This window comes from Sinohyriopsis cumingii, chromosome 12, assembly GCF_028554795.1.
Source record: "Sinohyriopsis cumingii isolate HCF-2022 chromosome 12, ASM2855479v2, whole genome shotgun sequence".
Taxonomy (NCBI): domain Eukaryota; kingdom Metazoa; phylum Mollusca; class Bivalvia; order Unionida; family Unionidae; genus Sinohyriopsis; species Sinohyriopsis cumingii.
The window spans coordinates 6,130,883-6,151,238 of record NC_142972.1 but is presented as its reverse complement, the minus strand read 5'-3'; the positions used below and the strand labels follow the sequence as shown (position 1 = coordinate 6,151,238).

General features: G+C 35.1%; 1 protein-coding gene across 3 annotated transcripts in view; it reads left to right on the top strand.

Moving 5' to 3' along the window:
• The window catches only part of LOC149785950 (protein arginine N-methyltransferase 3-like), an 85,630-nt gene that overhangs the window by 57,904 nt on the left and 7,370 nt on the right, over positions 1-20,356 (top strand). For all 3 annotated transcript variants that reach the window (XM_089976204.1, XM_089976202.1, XM_089976203.1), the window contains 4 exons: positions 928-1,004; positions 6,389-6,490; positions 8,508-8,695; positions 16,852-16,989. In XM_089976204.1, the coding sequence (XP_089832330.1) occupies positions 928-1,004; positions 6,389-6,490; positions 8,508-8,695; positions 16,852-16,989 (505 nt within the window). The remainder of the gene's footprint in view (positions 1-927; positions 1,005-6,388; positions 6,491-8,507; positions 8,696-16,851; positions 16,990-20,356) is intronic.

Sequence of the window (20,356 nt, the reverse complement as noted above, 5' to 3'; positions counted from 1 at the left end):
AATTCTTTAGAATTAAAGGTTTGAAAGGAAACAAAACATAATTTATGTTTATTATGTTGTTCTCACTTAGCAACATAATACAGCAAAATAAAGTTAGAATGTTTATTCTGTACATTGAAATGACTTTACATGCTAATTTATAGGAATATAATCAAACTTGTTTTGTGTGATACATTTTGTAGTTTTATACATGATCAACTTTTCTGACTAAGATGTTTTGGAGAGTCTTGAAAGAGAAACATCTTTAGATTTAGAAAATGCATGTTTTATAATTTAAAATGTTCTTTAGTTCCATTCAGTAATGGTCAAATGTGAACCTTAAAAAAGGTCATTTCAGCCTGGAAAAACCCTGGAAATGAGCTGGAAATTTATCTTTAGAAAAGCATGGGAACCATGAGTGTACTTTGATCTCATTCTGGACAGACTGACAATAAGACGGGGGTCAGAAGTGTGAGAATTAGCACGACTGGTGCAGATTTGAAAAAATCTGATTTTAGTCCTTGCAGTTTCTGTTTTAGGTGATGTGTTACCTCTAACATTAATTTTTCAAGCTAAAATATATATTCATACACCGAAAGAATGGAGTGTATTTGTGCAGGAGATTCTGCTGCGGTGGATTGAAGAGTTTTATCTCAAGTAAACAGTTTTATATTTTTTTTAATAACATTTTGTTTGGAGTGCATTTTCTGACATGTAATTTTCAAATGATTTTATAGGTGTCCCACAACTTGCAACTTGAAAAAATTATATGTTCCAGAACATTCAGTGCACAAAAAATTACTTTAAAAATTCATTTATGGTGTCCCAACTAATATAATGTCCCAACATATATGGGAAATTCAATAGTACCTATATAGAACACTATAAAAGACTTAGTGAGTGTCTCATGCTCCATTCACAAGACTCATTTGATGTTCTTTTTTACAGAGAGAATTCACTTTCAGACAAGATCACACTTATCAAAGGAAGACTGGAAGATATTGAACTTCCTGTTGAAAAGGTAGGTAACTTGAAATCCTAGCATTGTTAATACTTTAGGTTTAAAATCAGATTGTCTTACATTTACTTTTCATATTATTTTATTTTCGTTTGCAGATTAATTCTTTTTATATGCCCTACAACAAATGTGGTAGGTCATATATTGTTACCCTTGTCTGTACATCAGGTCATGTTTTATATTAGGTCATAAAATGTTACCCCTGTCTGTATATCCATCAGGTCAGGTTCTGGATTAGGTCATAATGTTACCCCTGTCTGAATATCCATCAAGTCTGATTTGAATTAGGTCATATAATGTTACCCATGTTGGTATAACCATCAGGGCAGGTTTTGGATTAGGTCATTTTTGCAGGTATGGTGGTGGGGCATCTGTGTTCCATGAACACAGTTCTAATTGTAGCCTTATTTAACAGTGTCCACAGATTTGTTTGCAAACTTTATTGAACCTTATTACTAGCAAAATCCGTGTGTTATTGCTAATATACATGGTTGATTGCCATGAAACTTTATACATGCATTTCATCCCATGTTCTAGTTGGTCCAGGATGAAAATGTGCTGCTTGCACAACAGTAGCCATCTTGAAATTCTTTTCATTACTAAATGAATGGCATATCAACAATAGGTTTTCACTAAAACGCTTCTTACATTGTTGGTCCTACATGAAAATGGTGCCAGTCTGAAGTTCAATATGACCACCATAGCAGCCATCTGGAAAATCTTGTTACAGTTACTGATCCTGAACAGAAACTCATAGTGACATGGGGTTTTCACAGTCATCTTTTACATTGGTCTACACAATAATCCCAAAAACAGTTGGAAGCTTCTTCAAGTAGAGTATACATTTTAACATTCCATCCTGGACAACTGTATGAGGAGCACAACTGAAGGGAAACGACTCTTTCCAAAATTTCCACCCAAAAATTCTCATTAAATTGCAATATAATAGACAAAACCAGACTAACATGAGCATTAGATGCCTTTTTTTTCTTTAATGAAAATCCATGTTCATTCCATGGATAATGCTAAACATACGCTAATACTTTACCCCAAACAATGAATCTAATCAGTTTGTTAAATAAATTTCCCTCATGTCTCAATCAGTTTTGCTTTTAACTGTTTGAATGGATGAATATTTAAATAGTGTGTGTCACATTGTTCGGGGGGGTCATGTACTTGTACATGCTGGTCTAGAGAAATTCACTGTCCAGTTGTCAATGGTGGAAAATGGTGTTCTTGTATGTGCTGGTCTAGAGAAATTCCTTGTCCAGTTGTCAATGGGGAAAAATGGTGTACTTGTATGTGCTGGGCTAAAGAAATTCGATGTCCAGTTGTCATGGGGAAAATGGTGTACTTGTATGTGCTGGTCTAGAGAAATTCCTTGTCCAGTTGTCAATGGGGAAAAATGGTGTACTTGTATATGCTGGGCTAAAGAAATTCCTTGTCCAGTTGTCAATGGGGAAAAATTGTGTACTTGTATGTGCTGGGCTAAAGAAATTCCTTGTCCAGTTGTCATGGGGGAAAATGGTGTACTTGTGTATGCTGGGCTAGAGAAATTCCTTGTCCAGTTGTCAATGGGGAAAAATTGTGTACTTGTATGTGCTGGGCTAAAGAAATTCCTTGTCCAGTTGTCATGGGGGAAAATGGTGTACTTGTATATGCTGGGCTAGAGAAATTCCTTGTCCAGTTGTCATGGGGGAAAATGGTGTACTTGTATGTGCTGGTCTAGAGAAATTCCTTGTCCAGTTGTCAGTGGGGAAAAATGGTGTACTTGTATGTGCTGGGCTAAAGAAATTCCTTGTCCAGTTGTCATGGGGGAAAATGGTTTACTTGTATGTGCTGGGCTAAAGAAATTCCTTGTCCAGTTGTCATGGGGAAAAATGGTGTTCTTGTATATGCTGGTCTAGAGAAATTCCTTGTCCAGTTGTCATGGGGAAAAATGGTGTACTTGTATATGCTGGGCTAGAGAAATTCCTAGTTCCTTGTATGAAAGTGTTTATTTCTGTAAAATGTATGTTCCTATTCCAGTCATTCCTCTAGTTATTCAATGTACAGAGCTGTTTACTACTACCTTTTCACTATAAAGAAAGGAATGATGTACAGATCAATGATTTCACTATAAAGAAAGGAATGATGTACAGATCAATGATTTCACTATAAAGAAAGGAATGATGTACAGATCAATGATTTCACTATAAAGAAAGGAATGATGTACAGATCAATGATTTCACTATAAAGAAAGGAATGATGTACAGATCAATGATTTCACTATAAAGAAAGGAATGATGTACAGATCAATGATTTCACTATAAAGAAAGGAATGATGTACAGATCAATGATTTCACTATAAAGAAATGAATGATGTACAGATCAATGATTTCACTATAAAGAAAGGAATGATGTACAGATCAGTGGTTTCACTATAAAGAAAGGAATGATGTACAGATCAATGATTTCACTATAAAGAAAGAGATGATGTACAGATCTGTGATTTCACTATAAAGAATGGAATAAGTACAGAGCTATGATTTCACTATAAAGAAATTAATGATGTACAGATCAATGATTTCATTATAAAGAAATGAATAAGTACAGAGCTATGATTTCACTATAAAGAAATTAATGATGTACAGATCAATGATTTCACTATAAAGAAATAAATGATGTACAGATCAATGATTTCACTATAAAGAAATGAATAAGTACAGAGCTATGATTTCACTATAAAGAAATTAATGATGTACAGATCAATGATTTCACTGTAAAGAAATTAATGTTGTACAGATCAGTGATTTCACTATAAAGAAAGGAATGAAGTACAGAGCTATGATTTCACTATAAAGAAATGAATGAAGTACAGAGCTATGATTTCACTACAAAGAAATGAATAAGTACAGAGCTGTGATTTCACAAGAAAGGAATGATGTACAGATCTATGATTTCACTAGAAAGAAATTAATGATGTACAGATCAATGATTTCACTATAAAGAAATGAATGAAGTACAGATCTATGATTTCACTATAAAGAAAGGAATGATGTACAGATCTATGATTTCACTATAAAGAAAGGAATGATGTACAGATCTATGATTTCACTATAAAGAATGGAATTATGTACAGATCTATGATTTCACTATAAAGAAAGGAATGATGTACAGATCTATGATTTCACTATAAAGAAATGAATGATGTACAGATCTATGATTTCACTACAAAGAATGGAATGATGTACAGATCTATGATTTCACTACAAAGAATGGAATGATGTACAGATCTATGATTTCACTACAAAGAATGGAATGATGTACAGATCTGATTTCACTAGAAAGAAATGAATGAAGTACATATCTGATTTCACTAGAAAGAAATGAATGAAGTACAGATGTATGATTTCACTAGAAAGAAATTAATGATGTACAGATCTGATTTCACTATAAAGAAATGAATGAAGTACAGATGTATGATTTCACTGTAAATGGAATGATGTACAGATCTATGATTTCACTATGCAGAAATTAATGATGTACAGATCTGATTTCACTACAAAGAAATGAATGATGTACAGATCTGTGATTTCTCTATAAAGAAGGGAATGATGTACAGATCTGATTTCACTATGCAGAAATGAATGATGTACAGATCTGTTTTCACTATGCAGAAATGAATGATGTACAGATCTGATTTCACTATGCAGAAATTAATGATGTACAGATCTGATTTCACAACAAAGAAATGAATGATGTTACAGATCTATGATTTCACTACAAGTCAAGGTTGCATTGACTGTAAAATGAAAAATGGTTTCCATACAAAAATGTTTTGGTTATCAACCATACACGTTCACTAAAGTTTGTGGAGAACTTGCATGTTGGGTAAGAAATAACTTATTGATTTTTTTTACCGGGTGTTTCTTTTTATGTAAGGTTAGTTCTTGGTCACATACCCTGATCAAAGTTTGTGGATGGCTTGCACTTAGGTATGGACAGTCCTGTTCATTTTGGTGTCAAAAGGTAACAGGTCAGGGTCACTCTGGCTTAGGGAAAAATTAGTTTTGCAGAAAAATTATGTCATAGGTAATGAAGAAAGCTGTTGATTTGTATTCAGAAGGTCAGATTTCAAGGTCATTGTCTACTAATTAAATATTGGTTTCTGCGCATAAGTTTTATTCAAAACCACTTACATTTACCAAAAGGTCAAGGTCATTGAGACCCTTTGGTCAATAATCTCCATACCCTGCTAGTACCTACATAGAGGACAATGTACCTTTTACAGTACTCTTGCTGGTACATTCCAATGGTAACCAAGCCATATTTAATGTACCTTTTACAGTACTCTTGTTGATACATTCCAATGGTAACCAAGCCATATTTAATGAACCTTTTACAGTACTCTTGTTGATAAATTCCAGTATTAACCAAGCCATATTTAATGTACCTTTTACAGTACTCTTGCTGGTACATTACAATGGTAACCAAGCCATATTTACTGTACCTTTCACAGTACTCTTGTTGATATATTCCAGTAGTAACCAAGCTATGTATAGTGTACCTTTCACAGTACTCTTATTGATACATTCCAATATTAACCAAGTCATGTATAGTGTACCTTTTAGAGTACTTTTGTTGATACATTTCAGTATTAACCAAGTCATGTATAATGTGCCTTTCACAATGCTCTTTTATATACATTCCAATATTAACCAAGTCATGTATAGTCTACCTTTTAGAGTACTCTTGCTGGTACATTTCAGTATTAACCTAGCCATGTATAATATGCCTTTCTCAGTGCTCTTGTTGATACATTCCAATATTAACCAAGTCATGTATAGTCTACCTTTTAGAGTACTCTTGCTGGTACATTTCAATATTAACCTAGCCATGTATAATGTGCCTTTCACAATGCTTTTGCTGGTACATTACAATATTAACAGATCCATGTATAATGTGCCTTTCACAGTGCTCTTGCTGGTACATTCCAATATTAACCTAGCCATGTATAATATGCAATGGTAATTTCAAATGTTAACCAAGCCATATATTATGTATCTTTCACAGTGATCTTGCTGATATATTCCAGTATTAACCAAGCCATATTATGTACCTTTCACAGTGATCTTGCTGATACATTCCAGTATTAACCAAGCCATGGATAATGTACCTTTCACAGTATTTTTGTTAGTACATTCAGATATTAACCAAGCCATGTATGCTTCAATTTAAGCTTGTTTCTCAAGAAGGTAGGAGAAACATGGGAAATGAGATGATGAAACATCATATCAATAATATTATGGAATAAAAATTCTCTAACAGACACCCCTGTTCAAAAGACATATTTGCATGATATCTTGACTTTCTTTTAGGGACATATAACGTTTTTCGTTCTCTAGGTAGATGTCATCATCTCAGAGTGGATGGGTTACTTTTTGCTGTTTGAATCCATGCTTGACACAGTGCTGTATGCCAGGGATAAATACCTCAGTCCAGGAGGAGCAGGTACAATGCAGGGGTGGGCATTGGTACAAAAAATTGAAAATATACAGTTATCATGGTGAAGGCATCTTGACTCTTGTTCTTAGCTCTACTTGTCAAAGACCAGAAGAACTTGTTTTTATGGCCTGTTGTCTGGTGTCCGTCTGTTTGATGGCTTGTCATCTGATGTCCATTTGTTTAATGGCCTGTCATCTGGTGCCCATATGTTTGATGGCCTGTCATCTGGTGTCCATATGTTTGATGGCCTGTCATTTGGTGTCCATATGTTTGATGGCCTGTCATCTGTTGTCCATCTGTTTTATGGCCTGTCATCTGGTGTCCATCTGTTTTATGGCCTGTCATCTGGTATCCATCTGTTTTATGGCCTGTCATCTGGTATCCATCTGGTTTATGGCCTGTCTTCTGGTGTCCATCTGTTTTATGGCCTATCATCTGGTGTCCATCTGTCTTATGGGCTGTCATCTGGTATCAATTTGTTGATGGCCTGTCATCTGGTGTCCATCTGTTTTATGGCCTGTCATCTGGTGTCCATCAGTTTTATGGTCTGTCGTCTGGTATAGTTCTGTTTGATGGTCTGTCATCTGGTATCCATCTGTTTTATGGCCTGTCATCTGGTGTCCATCTGTCTTATGGGCTGTCATCTGGTATCAATTTGTTGATGGCATGTCATCTGGTATCCATCTGTTTGATGGCCTGTCATCTGGTATCCATCTCTTTGATGGCCTGTCATCTGGTGTCCATCTGTCTTATGGGCTGTCATCTGGTATCAATTTGCTGATGGCATGTCATCTGGTATCCATCTGTTTTATGGCATGTCATCTGGTATCCATCTGTTTTATGGCCTGTCATCTGGCATCCATCTCTTTGATGGCCTGTCATCTGGTGTCCATCTGTCTTATGGGCTGTCATCTGGTATCAATTTGCTGATGGCATGTCATCTGGTATCCATCTGTTTTATGGCCTGTCATCTGGTATCCATCTGTTTTATGGCCTGTCATCTGGTGTCCTTCTTTTGATGGCCTGCCATCTGGTGTCCATCTGGTAGCACATGTTTGCTATCACAAGTCCCAAACTACCAGGATGATTGCCAGGAAACTTTATAAGCTTATTCATCCCAATGTCTAGTTGGTTCAAAATGAAAATGGTGCCCCTTGGACACAAATATGGCTTGAAAGTCTTATCACAGATTTTGTTGATTGATAATCAACATGTTGTTTTCACTCCAGTGATGTCTAGTTGGTTCTAAATGAAAATACTTATGTCCAAAATGGTGGCCATCTTGAATATTTAGGTAATCACTACATCTTTCAAACAGTCACACAAACAGTCACACAAACAATCACACAAACAGTCACACAAACAGTCACACAAACAATCACACAAGCAGTCACACAAACAGTCACACAAACAATGACTTTTCATTAAAAAACCTATCATTGTATGTTGTTGATCCCAAATGAAAATGGTGCTTGTCTGGTGTCCAGATTGTCATTTTTTTATGACGTTTATCTCCAGATTCACTCCCATTTCATTTGTGAAATTTCAATTCAAGTAAACTGTAACTGTGAAAAATATTATCTTAACTGTTACTCCTTTGAATTTCAGTCTTACAGTGCTTGAAGTACTGTTGCTTTTCTAATTTTATTGTACCCATACAAGTTTTGAATTTCATTCTTATTTCAGTGTACCCATAAAGTTTTGAATTTCAGTCTTATTTTAGTGTACCCATACAAGATTTGAATTTAATTCTTAGTGTACCCATACAAGTTTTGAATTTCATTCTTAGTATACCCAGACAAGTTTTGAATTTCAGTCTACCCAGACAAGTTTTGAATTTCAGTCTACCCATACAAGTTTTGAATTTCATTCTTAATGTACCCATACAAATTTTGAATTTCAGTCTTATTTCAGTGAACCCATACAAGTTTTGAATTTCATTCTTAATGTACCCATACATGTTTTGAATTTCAGTCTTATTTCAGTGTACCCAGACAAGTTTTGAATTTCATTCTTATTTTAGTGTACCCAGACAAGTTCAGTATCCATCTAGCTGCCCTAGGTGACCTTGATTTTTACAAAAAGCATGTGACCTTTTGGGAGGATGTGTATGGCTTTCGGATGAGCTGTATGAAAAGTGAAGTCATCAGGGAAGTGCTTGTGGATGTAGTAGAGCAGGAAAAGATCATATCAGACTCTTGTATCATAAAGGTACATAATATATGTATATTTTCAGTAAATGGTTCTGTGTCCAGTCATCTCTCTATTGTGACGTGTATATATTCAGTAGCTGGGTGTCTGTCCAGTCATCTCTCTATTGTGACACGTATATTCAGTAGTTGGGTGTCTGTCCAGTCATCTCTCAATTGTGACATATATTTTCAGTAATTGGGTCTCTGTCCAGTCATCCCTCAATTGTGATGTATGTATTCAGTAATTGCGTGTCTGTCCAGTCATCCCTCAATTGTGATGTATATATTCAGTAGTTGGGTGTCTGTCCAATCATCTCTCAGTTGTGATGTATATATTCAGTAATTGGGTTTCTGTCCAATCATCTCTCAATTGTGATGTTTATATTCAGTAGTTCAGTGTCTGTCCAGTCATCTCTCAGTTGTGATGTATATATTCAGTAGTTGGGTGTCTGCCCAGTCATATGTCTATTGTGATGTACATATTCAGTAATTGGGTGTCTGTCCAGTCATCTCTCTATTGTGATGTATATATTCAGTAATTGGGTGTCTGTCCAGTCATCTCTAATTTGTGATGTATATATTCAGTAGTTGGGTCTCTGTGCAGTCATCCCTCAATTGTGATGTATATATTCAGTAACTGGGTGTCTGTCCAATCATCCCTCAATTGTGATGTATATATTCAGTAGTTGGGTGTCTGTCCAATCATCCTTCAGTTGTGATGTATATATTCAGTAGGTGGGTGTCTGCCCAATCATCTCTCAATTGTGATGTATATATTCAGTAGTTGGGTGTCTGTCCAGTCATCTCTCTATTGTGATGTATTATATTCAGTAGTTGGGTGTCTGTCCAGTCATCTCTCTGTTGTGATATATATATATTCAGTAGTTGGGTGTCTGTCCAGTCATCTCTCAATTGTGATATATATATTCAGTAATTGGGTGTTTGTCCAATCATCTCTCAATTGTAATGTATATATTCAGTAATTGGGTGTCTGTACAATCATCTCTCAGTTGTGATGTTTATAATCAGTAGTTGGGTGTCTGTCCAGTCATCTGTCTATTGTGATGTACATATTCAGTAGTTGGGTGTCTGTCCAGTCATCTGTCTATTGTGATGTACATATTCAGTAGTTGGGTGTCTGTCCAGTCATCTGTCTATTGTGATGTACATATTCAGTAGTTGGGTGTCTGTCCAGTCATCTGTCTATTGTGATGTACATATTCAGTAGTTGGGTGTCTGTCCAGTCATCTGTCTATTGTGATGTACATATTCAGTAGTTGGGTGTCTGTCCAGTCATCTCTCTATTGTGATGTAAAAATTCAATAGTTGGGTGTCTGTCCAATCATCTCTAATTTGTGATGTATATATTCAGTAGTTGGGTCTCTGTCCAGTCATCCCTCAATTGTGATGTATATATTCAGTAATTGGCCGTCTGTCCAATCATCTCTCAATTGTGATGTTTATAATCAGTAGTTGGGTGTCTGTCCAATCATCTCTCAATTGTGATGTATATATTCAGTAGTTGGGTGTCTGTCCAGTCATCTGTCTATTGTGATGTACATATTCAGTAGTTAGATGTCTGTCCAGTCATCTCTTAATTGTGATGTATATATTCAGTAGTTGGGTGTCTGTCCAGTCATCTCTCTATTGTGATGTGTTATATTCAGTAGTTGGGTGTCTGTCCAGTCATCTCTCTGTTGTGATGTATATATATTCAGTGGTTGGGTGTCTGTCCAGTCATCTCTCAATTGTGATGTATATATTCAGTAATTGGGTGTCTGTCCAATCATCTCTCAGTTGTGATGTACATATTCAGTAATTGGGTGTCTGTCCAGTCATCTCTCTATTGTGATGTACATATTCAGTAGTTGGGTGTCTGTCCAGTCATCTGTCTATTGTGATGTATATATTCAGTAGTTGGGTGTCTGTCCAGTCATCTGTCTATTGTGATGTATATATTCAGTAGTTGGGTGTCTGTCCAATCATCTCTCAATTGTAATGTATATATTCAGTAATTGGGTGTCTGTCCAATCATCTCTCAGTTGTGATGTTTATAATCAGTAGTTGGGTGTCTGTCCAGTCATCTCTCAATTGTGATGTATATATTCAGTAGTTGGGTGTCTGTCCAGTCATCTCTCAATTGTAATGTATATATTCATTAGTTGGGTGTCTGTCCAGTCATCTCTCAATTGTGATGTATATATTCAGTAATTGGGTGTCTGTCCAATCATCTCTCAATTGTAATGTATATATTCAGTAGTTGAGTGTCTGTCCAATCATCTCTCAGTTGTGATGTATATATTCAGTAGTTGGGTGTCTGTCCAGTCGTCTGTCTATTGTGATGTATATATTCAGTAGTTGAGTGTCTGTCCAGTCATCTGTCTACTGTGATGTTTATATTCAGCAGTTGGGTGTCTGTCCAGTCATCTGTCTATTGTATATATTCAGTAATTGGGTGTCTGTCTAATGTGATGTATATATTCAGTAATTGGGTCTCTGTCCAGTCATCTCTCAATTGTAATGTATATATTCAGTAGTTGGGTGTCTGTCCAATCATCTCTCAATTGTAATGTATATATTCAGTAGTTGGGTGTCTGTCCAATCATCTCTCATTTGTGATGTATATATTCAGTAATTGGGTGTCTGTCCAATCACCTCTCATTTGTAATGTATATATTCAGTAGTTGGGTGTCTGTCCAGTCATCTCTCAATTGTGATGTATATATTCAGTAATTGGGTGTCTGTCCATTCATCTCTCAGTTGTAATGTATATATTCAGTAGTTGGGTGTCTGTCCAATCATCTCTCAATTGTGATGTAATTGGGTGTCTCTGTTCAGTCATTTCTTTAAGGTTAAGTAGTCCTACAATTTGGAAAACCATTTTATCCTGCCTTAGTATCATTTTATCCTCATTAAGTACCATTTTATCCTGCCGAAGTACCATTTTATTCTAGCTAAATACCATTTTATCCTGCCTAAATACATTGTATCCTCCCTAATTACCATTTTATTCTAGCTAAATACCATTTTATCCTCCCTAAATACATTTTATTTTGCCTAAGTACCATTTTATTCTGCCTAAATACCATTTTATTCTACCATTTTTTCCTACCATAGAACCATTTTATCGTCCCTAAATACCATTTTATCCTGCCTAAGTACCATTTTCTCCTGCATAAGTACCATTTAATTGTACCTAATTAACATTTTATCCTGCCTTAGTACCATTTTGTCCTCCCTAAATACCATTTTTTCCTGCCTATATACCATTTTATTCTGCCTGAGTACTATTTTGTCATGCCTATATTCCATTTTATCCTGCCTTAGTACCATTTTATCCTTCCCAAATACCATTCTAGCGAAGTACCATTTTATCCTGTCAGAAGAAAGGACAGAAGAAGTTCCTTATATTGCACATAAATCAAATGTCAATTCAGTGTTCAGCTAGAATGAAGAGCTCCTGTTATTTATAAATGAACAATTCAGGTAGTGCATTTTTGTCATGTTTTGTTTCTGTTGGTTTTAACAGCACTGTTTAGCACATTATTGTGTAAAATCATTCAGCCAAGTGCCTTTCCCAAGGACCCACAAAGGCAGCTGACACTGATGGGTATTGAATTTGTGATCCTTGGATTACAAGTCCAGTGCTCTTCCACCTGAGCTACCGTGGCTTCCTAGGCACTATATTTAAAATAGAATACATTACATAATACAAATCGAGGGACATTATCAGAATTTTCTGGCTCTGTATCCAGATCTGAAAAAAAGGCCATTGCCCAGATGCATGGACAGGTTGAAAAAGTCACCCAGCTGATCACTTCAGAGTTTTCAACTCAGGAGATTGTTGTTTTTTAACTCCACTGTGAGCATGCCCAGTCAGATCTGTGAGCATGCCCAGTCAGATCTATGAGCATGCCCAGTCAGATCTATGAGCATGCCCAGTCAGACAGGTTTTTCCACTGAAATGTTTGAATCCGCTTTCTTTTCAAGATGCTGACAAGATTATAATCAGATGTTTGTGAGTTTTATAATCAACAGCTTTCTTTTCTGACAAGCTTGTAGTTAGATCTTTGGTGATTGCTATAATTGGCAGGCTTGTGCTTGTTATGCGAGTCTAAGTTGCAGAGAATTGTATGTGTATGAAATGTCACTTTGTGTCACATTGATAATGCTGCAGACAAAATGATGGATATCTGTTTAGATCAAATCATGTTATGTGGGAAGACATTAATATGAATTAAATATTACATGAATGACTCTTTATTTGGAATAAAAACCATTTTTATTTGTGTAAAGTATTGTAATGTTTGTGTAAACTATTGTAAGGTTTGTGTAAACTATTGTAATGTTTGTGTAAACTATTATATTGTTTCTCTTCATGATAGGTCCTACCCATGTACAAACACATTCCCAATGCTGTGTCCACTGTCTAGGAATACAAACACATTCCCAATGCTGTGTCCACTGACAAACACATTCCCAATGCTGTGTCCACTGTTTGAGAACACAGACACATTCCCAATGGCCTGTCCACTGCTGTGTCCACTGTTTAGGAATACAAACACATTCCAAATGGCCTGTCCAATGCTGTGTCCACTGTTTGGGAATACAAACACATTCCCAATGCTGTGTCCACTGTTAAGGAATACAAACACATTCCCAATGCTGTGTGCACTGTTTGGGAACACAAACACATTCCCAATGCTGTGTCCACTGTTAAGGAATACAAACACATTCCCAATGATGTGTCCTCTGTTTAGGAATACAAACATGTTCCCAATGGCCAGTCCACTGTTTAGGAACACAAACACATTCCCAATGCTGTGTCCACTGTTTAGGAACACAAACATGTTCCCAATGGCCTGTCCACTGTTTGGGAACACAAACATGTTCCCAGTGCCCTGTCCACTGTTTAGGAACAAAAGCATGCTCCCAGTGCCATGTCTGCTGTTAGAAAAACATGTTTTAAGAGAACTGTCTACTGTTTATGAATACTAATGTTTTCTCAATGCCTTGTTCACTGTTTAGCGATGCAAACAGGTTTTCTTTGTTCTTTATGCTGTTTAGGGATGTAAACAGGTTTTCGGTGTTCTGTATGCTGTTTAGGGATGCAAACAGGTTTTGGTGTTCTGTATGCTGTTTAGGGATGCAAACAGGTTTTTGGTGTTCTGTATGCTGTTTAGGGATGCAAACAGGTTTTTGGTGTTCTGTATGCTGTTTAGGGATGCAAACAGGTTTTTGGGTGTTCTGTATGCTGTTTAGGGATGCAAACAGGTTTTCGGTGTTCTGTATGTTGTTTAGGGATGCAAACAGGTTTTCAGAGTTCTGTATGCTGTTTAGAGATGCTAACACGTTCTCTGTGTTTTGTTTAGGAACACAAGCATATTCCAAATGCATTGTCAATTCTTTAGGAACCCAAACAAATTCTTGTCCATTGTTTTGGAGCACAAGCATGTTTCCAGTGCCCTATTCATTGTTTAGGAACAAAAGGATGTTCCTGGAGTCCTACCTGCTGTTTAGGAATACAAAAATGTTCCCAACGCTTTGTCTACTGTTGTGGAACTCAAACATGTTCCCAGTGACTTGTATGCTGTTTAGGAACACAAATATATTCACAGTGTCTTGTGTTATGTATATTTAATTTAATTATTTGTTTGTTAGTTTTAATTGTTTTTAATTTCATTACATGCTATTGTAATGTAATAGTGTTTACTGGATTTGACATTTTCCAGAAATTCAGTTCAGTTCTGTTTGACCTGTTTTTTTTTTTTGATAAACAACTAATAATAGAAACACTGTATCTAGTTTCTGACCTTGATTCAGAATCGATGACAGTTTTGGTAAACAACTTTTTTTGTAAAGTAAATGTTAAAATTCTTCCTCAGAGTAATAATTAATAAGTTAAGTCAAAGCCATACCTGGACGACATGATAATTATCATGTAACAAACTTCATTCTTTCAGGAAGGATGAACTCTTGACCCCCATCTGGGAATCTGTTTTGCGTCTTAAATTTTTGCATAATTGTTGTCTTTATAGAGATTCTTCATTTGGGCTCCAAACATATGTTGTGACCAGTTTGAATTGAAATTTTATTTTATTGAACTTCGAGTGATCCTTTTCCCTGGAAATACTTAAGTACTTCTACAAAATTCTTGGATAAAAACATTTATTGAAGTTATACTGAATTCAAATCTGGAATAATATTTTCTTTGATTCAACAAGAAACTGTTGACACAACAACACTTCACAGGTTACAACATATGTCATCGTCTTCCATTTTTGGATTTTCTTCAGGATTCGAACTCAGTTTCATTTAGCACATTTTATTACTTCGACTTCTATTTTTTTTAATTCTTGGATTATTTTTGGATTGAATTGTAAAAATATAAGTTCTTTTTTCTCATTTTTCACTTGATATTCTTGGGAACTAGATTATTTATTAAATTTTACAACGCTTGTTGTCATCATGCTTTTCTGTTACATTTTGTAAGAGCCTAGACTCATAACACTTGTCTTATGTTTAGGAATACAAACATGTTTCTAACATCTTGTCTGCTGTTTAGGAACAAAGACAAAATTTAATATCAGTAATACCACACCTGTTGCCATTGCATTGCTGGTACTTTTCCAGATGGAAAATACCTTGACAGCATGACAAGAATTCATCCTTCCTATAGGGTGAACAGGAAAGAAAGATTCCAGCCCCAAGGACAACGCATACATGCTGCCCATACACTTTACTGCCCTTCATTCTTTTTACAGTTGCATGGCTGTAATTTCTTCATTGCTTACATCTATGAAGTTTTGTCTCTTCATGGATAAACCACCGAATTTACTTGTGTGAATATTCTATGTAAATGTTGGGATTATACTCCTCACTGAGATTTTTCTGTTAATTTAAACTCTCTTGAGAATTGTTAACATTTGTTCCATTCATTTTGTGTACACAGGGTATTAATTAATGAAATTTCTGTTTAGTTGTGCATTATTCTAACTAGGATGGATATTCTGTTATGTTTTCCCTTTCCTTGAATCAGATGCTGTATACGGACTTGCATTGATTCAAGTTATTATTCATGATGTTTAACTCATGTTACCCATTATGTGGAATTCATATTACCCATGTTGTGAATGGTACCATTTTTATGCTTCCTAAAGCAGGTCGCACACCACTTTATATGTTCATATCACATGCTCAGTTATGAAAACACATTTTAGTAGCAATCACACCTACTGCTTTTTGCTAATTTAGTAGTCCACAGATTTTATTTGAGCCTGTTTTTTTTCTTCGAATATAGTAGTCCTTAGATTTTGATTAAGCTTGGTTTTTGTTAAAAGTCCTTAGATCTTGATTAATCCTGGTTTTTGTTAAAAGTCCTTTATCTTGATTAAGCCTGGTTTTTGTTAAAAGTCCTTAGATTTTGATTAAGCCTGGTTTTTGTTAAAAGTCCTTAGATCTTGATTAAGCCTGGTTTTTGTTAAAAGTCTTTAGATTTTGATTAAGCCTGGTTTTTGTTTATAGTCCTTAGATTTTGATTAAGCCTGGTTGATTTATCTTGTGTTTTTTTTCTATACCTATCTTAGCATTGCTTCCTTTTTTGCATTTAAACCCCCACCCCTCTTCCCAAACCACACTCTTATCTGTTTGTAGACGCATTAGTTTCAGGGTGGGGCCAGAAGGTCTCATTCTTCAGGGTTCGTGGACATGGGAAGAATCTACCCTCCACATCAACAATTTGGAAATGAGGGTGGTGTTCTTAGACCTTAAGGTGTGCATCCACCATTAAAGAGGATGCTGTGTGATCATCTCTGCTGACATGTCAGTGGTGACATAACTCAAGAGGCAAGGAAGCACTTCTTTCTTCATGGGGTTTTGGAACCTCCTTCACAGGGCAGTTTCAGAAGGAATTTTCCTTAGAGTTCACCACATTCCAAGCAAAATTAATATTGTTGTGGACAGTCTGTTATGGAAAGGGAAGATATTCTTCATGGAATGGTTACTTAACCAATCCATAGCAACTCCCCCAAAGAGTATAATTAAATTTGTATAGTTTTACATTTATTCAGAGAATATGGAAAATGTTCAAAAATGTGTAATTTTGAAGCTTTAGTTATCAAAATTTTCCTGTAAAATTTCAAGAAAACAAGACATTATATTTCATTTCTCTTTCAGGGATGGAACACCAGCAGTTGTCGTGTGTCAGAGTTACAATTTAGTCAGGATTTTGCCATCACTGTGACAGACAGTGGTTCAGTAGTCGGTCTTGTCAGTTGGTTTGACATTGGTTTTGAAACTGGCTGTCCCTCTGTGGTGAGATTTCAAAATTTTATTTTTTACAAAAGTGTTATAAATTTAGTTATAACTCTGATATGTATTATATTGTCAACAGCTTGTGCATATAGTTGCAATTAAGTAAATTTTATGTATTCAACAGACTGCATAACTTTGTCAGGTGAACTCATATAACTACAGAACTCATGTCATTACATGTTTCCATGACTCTACCAGTTACATTTCTAAGTGTGACCATTCTGGTGGCCTAAGTGGTTAGAGTGTCCACTTCAGATGTGGGAGGTTGTGGGTTTGAACCCTGGCCGAGTCATGCCAAAGACTTACAAAAATGGTACATGCAGCTACCTCGCTAGGCGCTCAGCATTATGAGCTTAGAGTCAGCACTGGTTCGCCTGGTCTAATGTGACAGGGTGGAAGATTATGTTTCATGTCTGCGGCTTGATGCCCCAGTGCTAGACTTTACTATAAATTGCCACACTGCACACATCGTAGTGATATGACTTGAACATTTTTTAAGTTAATATCCACATCGCACGCCCACATCTCAAAGTATTTCATGGTATAATAGGATGAGAGATTATGATGTAAATTTGCTTTGCAATACAACAGCTGTTTTCCCAAGCAGATTGGAAAAAACTTTAATTAGAACAAAATGCTTTAAAATATGGAAATAAAATGCTAAATTGAACATTTTCATCTAGACTCTTGAAATTTGATTTTAAGACAAGCAACTTATTTATGACATTCCATAAAATAGTCTTGTGTATTTATGACATACCATAAAATAGTCTTGTATGTTTATGACATACCATAAAATAGTCTTGTATGTTTATGATATACCATAAAATAGTCTTGCATGTTTATGACATACCATAAAATAGTCTTGCGTGTTTATGACATACCATAAAATAGTCTTGCATGTTTATGACATACCATAAAATAGTCTTGCGTGTTTATGACATACCATAAAATAATCTTGCGTGTTATGATATAGGTGGCGCTCTACAGTTTCGTATTTTTCATAGGGTTAGAAATTTAAAGAAAAAGAATTTCCATGGTTTTCCTCACTGGTTATACTGGCTGTTTAAGAAAGACCTTGTATATCTTAGGTATAATTCAAAGAACCTTTAATTCCCTTTATTTTGATGTATGATTGATGGGTATAATATAGTTTATAGATTATACAGCTTGGCCTTACTACACATATAGACCTTTCAAAAAAGTTCTAGGTCCACTTGGTCATTTTCACTACCTGAACTTCAGAGGTAAATTGTATAAAAAAAAGAGCTGAGAACTTTTTTTTACATTTTAAATATTTGGTAATTCTTTCATTGCACTTTCAGAAGCTGGTAATAAATTCATTTTCCCTGTTTTAATAGCTGCTATGGTTAGTGTACTTTAGACTAATTCAGACTGATTTTTTAGCACAAGGGAGCAGTCATTTTAGTTAGCAGTGTGTTTAGATCATGTACAATTTCCAAAAGTATAATATCCAAAGAAATATCATCCACATTACATTAATGTAGCATAGAGGTATGCCAACATTCTCTCCATTGTGCATGTTTTAAATGCAAACAACTTCACCTTACATATGTCACTCTCTCAAAAGTACATATTATCTGGTGAGTGCCCCCCATAAAGAGAACATAGGTATTATTATTGAAACACTTAAGTTGCAAGCATCAAAACAGTCCTTTTGAATAATTCTCTTGTATTTGCCCCCAACAGAACACTAGTTATGAGTGTCAGAGACTCTAACAAGTTAAGCCCCCCCCCCCCGATAAAAAGTGAGCTATTTTAAAAATACACTTTACATTTTGTAAACATAGCAACCAATGTTATGCTGAATGACAAGAACATGAAACTAGCCAGAATTATTTCTGAGATATCAACAATAAATTTTACAGTTTGAAAAGGGATGGAACAGATCAGGTTCATAAAGGTCAAAGTTTAAAATATTTGCCTATTGTTTAATATGGAAGAAGCGAATTTGCTTTCTCATCATTTATTTTTTATTTCATTGCAAACAAATGAAAAGAAACATTTTCACTATATATTTCTTTTACTTATTGCAACAGTTTTAAATTTAAGTTGACTCATTTCCTATATTCTAAGACTTTTAATTTCGCCATAATTAAGGTCACTACTCACACAAACATGCCTCATGGCAAATTATGTAAGCAAGAGCAAAATGAACATAATTAGCTTATTTTCATGCTTAACATCAATATTAATGTACCATTTTATTCAGAACATCATACATAATGATATGAAAATTAATTGCATACATTTTTATATTTGTTGCAAAGTGGCGCTCTACAGTTTCCTATTTTGCATAGGGTTAGAAATTTAAGGAAAAAGTATTTCCCTGGCTTTCCTCACTGGTTATATTGGCTATTTAAAAAAGACCTTGTATATCCTAGGTATAATTCAAAGAGCCTTTAATTCTCTTTATTTTGGTGTATGATTGATGGTGTAATATGGGTTATAGAGTATACAGCTTGGCCTTACTCCAGATGTGTACCTTTCAAAAAAGTGCTAGCTCCACTTGGTCATTTTCATTTCCTGAATTCAGAGGTAAGTGCCCCCTTCATGGTATATCATAAACATGCAAGACTATTTTATGGTATGTCATAAACACGCAACACCATAAAAAGTCCTCATTATTATTATTATTATTATTAAGAGAAATCTGCTCAGGCAAACTACCTTTGAATGTTATGAGAAATTAGATAAGGATAAACCTTTTTGAATCTTATGATATCTGATCAGGAAAATCCCCTTAAATGTTATGAGAAATCTGATTGGGCAAAATGATATTGAATGTTGTGAGAAATCTGATTGGGCAAAATGATATTGAATGTTATGAGAAATCTGATCAGGAAAATCCATTTTAGTGTTATGAGGAATATGATTGGGACAAATCATGTTGAATCTTATGATATCTGTTCAGAAAATTCACAGTAAAGCCGTTCCCTTGGCAGTAGAATTAGTTTGATGTCACACAACCCCTTTTTTCCACTTATAGCTACTTAATTTCATCTTAAACTGAAATTTATATGAACAATTTCTGGGCATAAATAGTTGTGTCCTCCATTTAAAAAAAGTATATTTATGAATTTGCGCTGTCAGTGTCATACTGATGTTTGTTTAAATTTGATAATGTAATTATAATTTATAACAAAATTCATTTTGTATTTAGAAATGTCTTTGCATTGTTTTAGTCACTTGCTTCAGTAAGGTCTCATATGGTGTATTAGAGTGTCATGTGTTTTTCAAGGTTGAGAAAGTAAATTATTTATAAGCCTTTAATGGAATGCTAACATTTATGTTGGAAAAAATGACTAAAACAGAATTTTAAATTTTACAATAACTGGTGTCTGTT